Below are 10,734 nucleotides of genomic sequence, written 5' to 3'. Positions count from 1 at the left end.
ACACAAAGTTGAGGGGAGGGATGTGTTCTCTCACTGTTGACTCAGCTTAGTTAAGTCAACTTTGCATTTTTATGAAGGCTCTTCCAGAGCCTGTTGACAGCAGAGTGTGGTCTGGTTACTGTCAGGGCCTACAAAGTGCTGAATCTCCAAGAATCCTCAAGTTCAATAGCACAATTGTCCACAATTTTAAGTGAATTCCCTCAAGTCCTTGCTTCCTGACACATAAAGTTGCTTAGCACTACAGTTTCCAAACTATTCTCACAGATGCTAAATCCTGAGCCTCAAAATAGCCTTGAGTCAGGGCAGCTGAGCAGGTGCCCTTGGGAACCCCAATTTAAAGAGAGGTTAACCCAAACAAGGGACCAGGTGACTTCCCCCAAAACACCCAAATGGACTGGATGGAAGAGAAGCGCAGAGGGAAGGTAGACGAGGGTGCAAGCCGACTACTGGAGAAGTGGGGAGGACTGGAGAACACACCTGTTCCAAGGGACACAGCCAACCTCTGGCCCTGCCAACTGTCACCACGCAGGACAGTGGGCTACCTGCTTCTTCAGCTACTTCAGGAGGCTGGAAATCTGGATCTTTACATAAAACTTACCAAGCTCCCAAATGCTATCTATTTGCCTAACAAATCTTACAGCCCAAGACTGCCAGTTTGACTTCTGCAATATCCCAGCCAAGCCAATTTCCCTGGAAAAACAGGCCCAGCCCATTAACCCAAATCCAAGCCTCTCCAGAGACTACTGATAAATGACTTCTGCCCTGAGTACAGCCAAACAGAAAAGGCCCCCACCCCCACGCTGTGACTCTGACGCCAACCTTCACTCCAGCCAGGTTCCTGCAGCTGTGCCCTTTATCTTCACATCAGCCCGATACCCCACTCTATGAAAACCAGCTCCTTCCCTTCGGTTCCTGCTCCACTGCTTCCACTAGCCCTGCTCCCAGTGGCACTTCGCATCCTGTCCCCTCAGCCCCCCCAGGATGCCCTCGCCAGTCTTGCCCCTGCAGGCTGCTCACCACAGGCCTTCTCTGCTCCCACACCCCAGCTCAGTCACAGGAAACTGCATCTCTTACTGCCCACAGGCATGACCTTTGGCCTCTATGCACTCAGTTCGTCAAAAAAGCAGCCAGTCCCTTCAAACACTACTTGTTTTGGTGAAAACTGAAGCTCTGCAGGCCTAAATGCCCCCCCTCCTCCCATCTTCCACACTTGCCCTGCCAGTAGGCTGACTGGTCTTAATTCCTGGTCCTAGGCAAGGGAGCAGAGCAGATTCTTTAGCAAGAGAACCCACAGGGCCATGGGTTCCACAAAATCAAGTATGCAGCCTCAGCAGAGCCACAAATGGAGCACCTATGCCAAGCAGCCTTGGCCACCAAGCTCAGGCACATTAATTTACATGGGGCTGCACCATGCTCACTCCAAAAGGCTCTGCCAACCTTCCTGTCCCTTTTGCTTCCATGGTTATTGCTCTTCCTAGGTCCCCTTCATGCCCAAGCAACCAGGTCTTTCAGTTCCCCACTGCTTCCTAGATTTCTCTAGAGCTTTCTTCCACAGTTCTCACAGCATTTACAAACTTGATTCCCAGATGGACACAAGGCATGAACCAATCAATGAACATGACCCACAGGAAATAACAGCATCCAAACCCCATAATCCACCCTTGTTCGTTTCTTCATGCTTCTTTTCTATCCCTCCCCAACATTCAAGCTCTCCAACTTATATTCCCTAACCTCTCAAGTCACCTGTCATCCTAAAATGTCCCATCCTCAAATCTCCCAACTTCATCCAACTGACCAACAACCCCCATAGTTCAGGTCTCTAGTTCTGAATAAGACAACCTAAGAATCAGCATGTGGCAAAGAAACAGCAGCACACAGATGACCCTCTATGTTCACAAAAATCACAATCAGATGACTTATTTACCAGACAATTATACATTACACCCAAATATTCACTGGACTGGAGGCCCCTTGAAATCCCCCACTCATACAATACTCATTTGCTCTGTAAGTAGAAACCTGCAATACACAGATAACTATTCACAGGTCCTATTTACTTCAAGGTAAATGAAGAGGATGTGATCCAGTCATTTTAATTTCCACTGAGGCCAGCAAATAATTTTTAACGTTAACAAGAACTAAGTTGGGATCTAGGAAAACCAAAAGGTGTCCAGATTCAAGTGTCTCTTTTAGATACTAACCAACTGCTCTGATGGCAAATATTAACATGTAGCATACCAGACTGGCCCGATACGCTGCTGACGCTCTACATCTGACATCGTGCCATTAAAGGGAAGGACAAATACCACCCCATTACACCAAGTTTTCACTGAATGCTTAATGGAATATATGAACTTGGGAGGGAATTTAAATCAGAACAGCAGACTAACTTTTAACATCCCCAGAAAACTAAATATATTTTAAACAACCAGACACATGAAAGTTTTTAAGTTTATTAATCTTCTTGTGAAAAATCCACACGATGGCTGCAGATAACGTCCCTGCAGAATCTTTACTCCTTCGGCTGTCAATCAAGAGAAAAGAAGGTTAGTCAGCAACTGCCTTTAAAATACCTTAAAAATTAGTCTTCAACAAATTCCAAACTTAACAAACTCATGCAGAACAAATATTAGTAACCTAGAACACATCAAGTTATTTGTGCAATCATAACAATGTAAACATGAAAAAAACTTACAAAGACTCAAGTTAGGAATGAAACAAAAAAAAATGGGTTGGGTAAGTATTACTAAATTTTAAAAACAAAACCATGTCACTGTTAGTATTTTAACAGGTTACAACTCTTCAAAACATTTGTAAATCTACTTCTAAATCTATTTCACACGATCTACTTTTAAACTACTGCATCAGTAAACTAAGGAGTCTAGTGATCTACATCAAAAGCTTGAATTATACCTGTTATCCAATCTCCAGCTCACTGAATCAGTGGCGGGGAAGGGAAAGAGAGGAAAGAGGGAAAGAAACATTTCATTATTAGTCCCTTTTCAAACTCCAAAATAATCTGCATTTAAGTGCATGCAATCGGGAGACCTTAAAGATGACCATTTGGTTCTTTGCAATTGTATACAGAATACCCCTGAAGATACGCTCATTGATTTTATTCCTCCCAATTCTTAGAACACTTTGCCTGATTACTGTGGTTCTTATGCAAACAAGGTGGCATGTAACTTCACAATGAAGAGATCATTATGCCAATGTGGTACCAGTCCAGGATGCCACTGCCTAGATGTTGATAAAGTACACGCACCTGTGCCTCAGCCCCTCTGCTCTGGTTGGGCACACTAACACCACTGTCAAGACTTGAGAATCATCACAGACTAAACTCTAATTTAACCTCAGTGGGAGGGCTCTAAATCAGCCTTCCCCAATCTTTTTGGCACCAGGGACTGTTTTCATGGAAGACAATTTTTCCACAGATCAGGGATGGGGTGTGATAGTTTCAGGATGATTCAAGTGTGTTACATTTATTGTGCACTTTATTTCAATTATTATTACATTGTAATATATAATGAAATAATTATACAACTCATATAGGTTGAGGACTCTTGCTCTAAATGATCAGGCAAGTCTTTTAAAAGCTGTCTCAGTCCAATGCTTTAAAAGACACCATTCATTCACAGCCACAAAAGTAATACAAATTAGTATTTTAAGGGAAGCACAATTTAGATTAAGTAAAAATAGTACAGTTATTCCTCATGTAAGACTACTTATGCCTTAGTTTAAAACATTGCAACCAGGCCGGGCGCAGTGGCTCACGCCTGTAATCCTAGCACTCTGGGAGGCCGAGGCGGGTGGATGGTTTGAGCTCAGGAGTTCAAGACCAGCGTGAGCAAGAGCGAGACTCTGTCTCTACTAAAAATAGAAAGAAATTATATGGACAACTAAAAATATATAGAGAAAAAATTAGCCGGGCATGGTGGCGCATGCCTGTAGTCCCAGCTACTCGGGAGGCTGAGGCAGGAAGATCGCTTGAGCCCAAGAGTCTGAGGTTGCTGTGAGCTAGGCTGATGCCACAGCACTCTAGCCCTGGCAACAGAGTAAGACTCTTTCAAAAAAAAACAAAAAAACATTGCAACCAAAAGGCAAGAACAAATACCAATTCTAACATCTGAACAAAACAGGATTAAAAGGAACATAGCTATGCCTGACTTTTTTTTTCCCCCAAGCCAAAAGAATTTATGTGCTCATTTATGCATTCATTTTCCAACTGGCTTTTCAGAGCAGTGCTAGTGAGATGCACCCGCTCAACCTGAAGCAGGAACATTGATGGCTCAGGTCCCCACAGGTAGCCCCTCTGTACAAGTGAGACTCAAAGGCTGAGCGCACTAACTCGTGGGACTCAAAGGCTGAATGAAGAAAGGAATCACGTGTTAGACATCCTTCAGACCCAGGTCAGAAGACAAATTTTGACTGGCTCTTTGCAACTTCTCTCAATAGGTACAATGCTCACAAACAGGAAGCAGTTCTAAGCAGTGAGTAGCTCTGCTGGCAGTTCACTCATTACTGCTAACTCCATGGCACTGGGAATTCCTGGGCAGGCAATGCTAAGTTTACTGCCTTGCCTGGCAGGGAGTGACTGATTATAAAAGGAAGCCACTGGAGCTGCCGCCATCAGTTTCAAAACCCCACTCCCCCCACCCCACATTACAAACATGGGCTATTCAATGTGCAAAATGTGTTTAAAATAGGGTAGTGAGCCATTTTGACCAAATGCTTGTGGAAAAAGCGTATCTATCAAAAGCTTTGGTGTGAATATACAAATAGCTCAAAAAGTTTCTATTTCAAAAAAGACACCACGGTGAATATTGGAGTTTAAGTCATAAGAAACAATGGAAACAGTAAAAGGCAGTTTTGAGTGCCTACCACGAGGACAGAGGCTTTGCCAAGTTTTACGGACCAGTTTGTTACCAGAGCTGCCAGAGAATCATCTGTCTCCTGGCTCCAGAGGGAAAAGACTGCTCCCTAGATGAGAGCCCTTCCCAAGCCCAGTGTGAACTAGAGCCATCTCCTTCATATGTGATTCTCTGGAACGCAGCATCTCCCAAGTGGAAGTTAAAAGGTGACTATTGGGTAGAGGACCCACCTTCCTCCGGTGAGTCACTCCATCATGTAACATGCATTTTTGAGTTTCCAAAATAAATGTGATTAGAGATTTTCTCCTTTGTTCATAATATACTATCTTAAAACATAGCATTGGCATTGTAATAGACCACACTATAAAACTGTCGTCCGAAAGCCAACATGCAAAGCATCAAAGCAAACTCAGTGAAGGTGATGCATCCCCACACCGTGCTCGTAATCTCAGTACCTGCCAGACACTTCATTTCTGATGAACAAGAAATCCAAGAAAGTAGAGGGGAAAACAAACAAAAAAAAAGTTCACAGAACACTTGATTATTTGTAAATTAACAACCCAACACCTTAATTCCATTCAAACTATTCAAAAAGTAAAACTATTTCAACTATTTATAGCTGGCAAAGCCGGTAGCTTAGCATTAAAATCACTAAGGTCTTGGCCAACCGGAGAGGAAAGCAATCTGAGATCTCTGCTGCCTCTCCAGCGTGCCAGGAAAAAACGGGCCACATTGGTCCAACCGCTTCTTAAACCAGTGTCCATGTTAAGAAAATAAGTTAAATCCCAGGGAACAAGATCTGCTCCTCCTGTAACAGTCTATGCCAATTAGTAGTAAAATGAAAACTTTTTGTGGTAGGTCTTGAAAGGTATCCACCAGGGTCACTGAACCAATGTGGCCCCAACGTTGTGCTATTCTGTGAGGGTCGGGATGAGCTACTCTACTGAGGTGTTAAGACACTGTGCTACGTAGCTTCTCAAAGCATGTTACCTTCTGTAATCCAGAAGAAGAGAGAAAAGAAAAAACATTAAGAAAGGTTATTAAGAAAACAAAACTCCTTTTCTAGAAACTAAAGACCTACAATTAATGACCTTTCTGTGTTTTCCTTGATGAACTATACCTTTTTGCCAGCACCAACGTTGGCCTTTGCAGTCCCCCTGACTTTCTTCATCCTGTTCTTGCGTTCCTTTCGCTGCTTTCTTGATGTCTTTTTCTTCTCATACAGGCCATGCTGAAGGAGAAGGGTGCATTACCTAGGTGACTTGCCAGCATTAACTCATCATTACCCACCAGCCCGGGAGGGAAACTAAGTCAGAGCTTAAGAAACGCAATTTTCCAAACCAAAACCTTTCAAGTACATTTAATACTTGTTTGTAGTAAAACAAACAAATGAAGAGAAGTACAGAATACCCTCACAGGAAACAAATGGTCCACCTGACACTCTTTGAATGGGAAATTCAGAAGATTAGCTGTTATTGTCCAGCCTTGAACCCATAGCTATTATTTCTTCTTTTTGCACCACCAAAATAACACATCTCCCAACTGGCTTCCCTTCAAGGTCTCCTTCCACTTCACCTCCCTATCACTCCCTGATGAAAAGAAGCCTTTACCAAGATCTTGACCCTCCCCACCAAGAAGATTCCAATCTACACCTCTGCCCACCTTTGCACTTCCTGTTCCTGCTGCCTAAAAGGAACAGAACACTGTTTCTAAATCTTTACAGGGATCTCAGCTTCAATGTCACCTCCTCAGCAAGGCCTTCTCAGAACATGAACCCAATTAAAATAGTGTGGGCTGGGCACGGGGGCTCATGTCTGTAATCCTTGCACTTTGGGAGTCTGAGACAGGAGAATCCCTTGAGCCCAGGAGTCTGAAGCTGCAGTGAGCTATGATGACACCACTACACTCTAGCCCAGGCAACAGAGTGAAATCCTGTCTCAAGAAAAAAAAAAAATGGTGTGGCATTTATCTACCGTATCACCAGGATTTTCCTTCACAGATATTGTATGGCAAGATTTAAAGAAGGGAGTAAAATAGGTTAAAAGGGTACATAAAAGTAGCATTTCAAGCTAATAATGTTTGCTTGTTCACTAGAATGTAATCCATGGAGCTTGCCTGTCCACTGCCGTAGTTCACTCTATAGTGCTTGACACTGAGCATACGATCCAACACCTTTCATGTTTCCTGGCTACCTACGGGATTAAGTCCAAACTTGGTCACTGGGTATTAAAGGGCCTCAGTGAATTTGGTGCCAGGCTACCTTTCCAAACTCATCCCCCTACTTCCTCTGTGGATAACAACCCTCGCCCCCATCCCATCTCCATGAGCACTATTTTATCTGCCCTCTGAACCCACCTCAAATGCCAGACTCCAATTCTGAACCCCACACTCTGCCTGTGCATTTTATCAAATAACCTTTTTTCCTAACCCCTTCAGGTTTCTTCACATCTATATGTTGTCCCTCCCAGACCTCTTGGTCTTGCTCATTCTACTACACCAACACAATGCTAATGAAAAAATAAATCTTCAGTAACCGTTGAACAAATGAAAGACACCTACCCTTGCAAGCCTATGTTTGGGTTCATTTTTCTTTGCATAATCCAAGGAATCGTAAATCATGCCAAAGCCAGTCGTCTTGCCACCACCAAAGTGAGTTCTGAATCCAAATACAAAGATGACATCTGGTGTGGTCTTGTACATTTTGGCTAGTTTTTCCCTAATTTCTGTCTTTGGTACTGTTGCCTTCCCAGGATGAAGGACATCGATGACCTAAAAGGAAGTATCAAATTTAGTGTTCATTATAATAAAACAAATCTTTAAAATAAAAAACAATGAACCAAATGTTGATGTGCCCTTCCTCACCATTTGTTTCCTCTGAAGTAGTCGGTTCGTCATGAACTTCCTGGTCCGGATAGTTACTGTGTCGTTCTGAAAACATAACATCCTAGTTAATAACACTACTCAACCTTTTCTTAACCTTGCTGTGATTTTCCAAGACCTAGAACTATGCCAAACTCACATGACACTCAGTTTTATGTAAATATATAAATCTTACTGCACTTTTTACATTATGGCTATCACTCTGGAGCAGGGTTTCTCAACCTCATCACTACTGATACTTTGCTCTGGATAATTCTTTGCTTGGGAAATGTCCTGTACATTTTTAGATATTTATAAGAATCCCTGGTCTCTGACCACTACATGCCACCCAGTTGTGACAATCGAAAATGTCTCCAGACTTTGCCAACTGCTCCCTTAGGAGCAAATTCACCCTCAACTGAGAACCACTTTTCTGAAATAAAAACTACTGCAGTTCATATAAAAGTTACACTCACAGAGCTGTGTTTATAACATCCTGCAAAAATTTGACACTAACGTTGCACTCACTTCCTCCATGTAATCTACCCTTCTGGGATAGCCACCTAAGAGCCTACAAAACAAGGCATTTTATTAAGTAACTACCAAACAATATGGGCATTCAGCAACTTTATGCTGACTAAAAAAAGAACAGTATTATCAAAACGGAGGAAGAGACTTTCATAGCAACAACTGACTTGCTACACTTCTTTCCAATGCAGTTTTCAGAAACCACACTCAATTAAATTCACCTCAATAGTATGAAACTCTTGAAGATAAAGGATCAGAGAAGAAAAAATTGTTTGCAGGTGGAGTTAAACGGGAGCTGGAGCCTTTAATGATCAAGCTAACAAGTAGGGACTGACTACAAGACCACCTTTTGGTTGTATCCCTTTCCAGGGCCTCGGTTTCCCCAATACGGGGCGAGAAGAACCATTAATTAAGATGACGTTTTCTAGCTTACACTTGGGAACGGTTTCACACGCCGCAACTAGCCCGGGAGCAGCCAGCATCTTCTTCACCTCTTGGGCTGCCATCACTCACCTACAACCTGCCTTGCCCAATTCGGGACTGCAGGCGAGATGTGCCTACTAAGTGTCTATCCCCCACTCCATCTACTGTGCCCCAGGCGGTCGACAAGCGCAGCAACTGCTCTCGCAGTGCCCAGGACCTGGAAATCAAAGCCCAGCGTGTCCGTGTCTGCAGCGCAGCTCGGCAGAGCAGCCCGCCTGCCCTGACTCCCTGCCAGCGGCCCTAGGCCCCTTGGCAACCAGCCTGCGCCAGACACGGACAGAGACGAGCAACGGGGCTTCGGGCGCCTGTAGCTCACACGGCAGGACCAGAAAACGAAGGATGGCTCGGATATGCGGCCGATGACTGCACGGGTGCAGGGGTACTCACCATGATGGCGGTCAACCCTCAAGCAGCCAGGGAGGAAGAGAGAGCCGCTCTTCGCCGGCCAATCATATCAACGCGCACGGAAGGACCCCGGCTGGCGCCGACGTGAGGGCGTGGCCAGGATCGTGAAGCTGACCGTGCTAATGCCTGATTGAAAATGCACACGGTCCCGCCTCACTGACCTTTGGCCACACCCCTGCGAACTAGGTTTCCGCAAGCACGTGTTCAATTTCAGTTCAATTCGTTATGCTGAATGGTACCTACCTAGAGTCACCGTCAACCAAACGTAGTTTAAATCGCTCCCTTCCGAGTTAGAGGTGGGTAAGCCTGGAGGGCACCTTAGGAGATCCTCCCTATTCGTTTTACAGCTTAGGGAGACTGCAGAAACCCTGACCCGAAACCTTTGTTATTTCAAGTACAAAACATTCTCCGTTTTAATTTATTATTCATAAATATTGTTTTTGAAGCTTCTGTGGTAAGTCTGATTCAAAATAAAAGTCTTTGGCTTTTTCTGCAAATCTTAGTTCTTACACAAAATTAACTTAATAAATATTTGGTTGATCCAGAAATGTTTTGCTTAAAGTGCAAGAGACATATAAAGATAAGGAACGTAAATGTGCATGTTCAAAGAGGAAAATTAGGACGTACTTCCCAAAAACAGTGTGGACGAGAACAGGGTGCAGGCTTTGAGGGCAGCTTTCTCATATTCTTCTGAATAAGAATACAGTGGTTGAGTATTGAAATAAGTTAGTACCTGGTATGCTTTACTCGTAAAGATCCTTGGCATCTGAAAATAAGATGGCATCCCTTCTTAAAATTCAGAGGTGTTGAACCACTTTGTTAGGTTCTGTTTAGAGTTTTTCACAAATAGTAAGGAATTAGTGCCAGGTTCTGCAGCGCTGAGCCCTGTGGTGGTGTGGTTTCCTTGCCAGTTTCATGCACGAAGATATTACACTAGGATCACCTTCCACAGGCTGTAACAGGCTGTAGGCAAACAATTTATTTCTTCAATACATTGGATGATCTTCGCTTCCCATTCTTCCCTTTTCTTTCCTTGGTTAGAACCGGTTCCCCTGGCCCCAGGAACAGAGAGGCAGAGTCACCGAGGCTGCAAAAGGCAAAGGAGTTTATTGGCTAGCTCCAGCTAGGGTCCAAGTCCCAGAGCGCCAATGCAGTGGCCTCTCCAGGAACCAGGACCCAGCCCTGGGGTAAAAACTAAGCTTTTATACTCTTCAGTAAGTTACATGCACTGGGCACACCATCCGCCTCCCTCCCTTAGTTCATTTGCTCCTTAAAAAGTGGCTGATCGTGTTGGCTCCTGATTGGTTGGCTCCAAGGTCGTGTTGGCTTCTGATTGGTTTGTTCCAAGTCCTGGACCTGTTAGTTGTCATCAGCGGTATTTTGGGGAAGGGGAGGACCCGCGTGGGGAAACCTAAACTTAGGCCTATTCCGGGAGGTTCAGCCTGTCATGGAGTCACTCCTGCTCTCCTTCCTGTTCTACACTGTAGCTTACCATAGCTCAGTTTTCACTGTAAAGTGACAAATTTTTAGCTTCTGTTTTTGTAATCAAGAATATAAATTGTATTCTTTTTTTCCCCAAAATAACTTT

The 10,734-nt window shown here is 43.9% G+C and overlaps 1 protein-coding gene across 6 annotated transcripts; it reads right to left on the bottom strand.

The window, feature by feature from the left end:
• Positions 1–2,422: 2,422 nt before the first annotated feature.
• Positions 2,423–9,180, bottom strand: RPS24 (ribosomal protein S24). Of its 6 annotated transcripts, XM_069459775.1 has the most exons (8): positions 9,129–9,180; positions 7,734–7,799; positions 7,431–7,640; positions 5,992–6,102; positions 5,862–5,864; positions 5,327–5,344; positions 2,914–2,935; positions 2,423–2,524 (listed from the first exon to the last, which is right to left on the bottom strand). In XM_069459775.1, exons 1-6 carry the CDS (start codon positions 9,129–9,131, stop codon positions 5,339–5,341), a joined length of 399 nt encoding a protein of 132 aa, XP_069315876.1. In that variant the 5' UTR covers positions 9,132–9,180; the 3' UTR covers positions 2,423–2,524; positions 2,914–2,935; positions 5,327–5,338. The 6 variants fall into 6 exon arrangements, with proteins under 6 accessions (XP_069315876.1, XP_069315878.1, XP_069315877.1 ...); XM_069459777.1 differs by lacking the exon at positions 5,327–5,344; XM_069459776.1 differs by lacking the exon at positions 5,862–5,864.
• Between the last annotated feature and the right edge of the window lie 1,554 nt (positions 9,181–10,734).

This window comes from Eulemur rufifrons, chromosome 28, assembly GCF_041146395.1.
Source record: "Eulemur rufifrons isolate Redbay chromosome 28, OSU_ERuf_1, whole genome shotgun sequence".
Lineage (NCBI taxonomy): Eukaryota > Metazoa > Chordata > Mammalia > Primates > Lemuridae > Eulemur > Eulemur rufifrons.
Note: the sequence above shows the minus strand (reverse complement) of the source record. Positions and strands in the feature narration are given on the sequence as shown.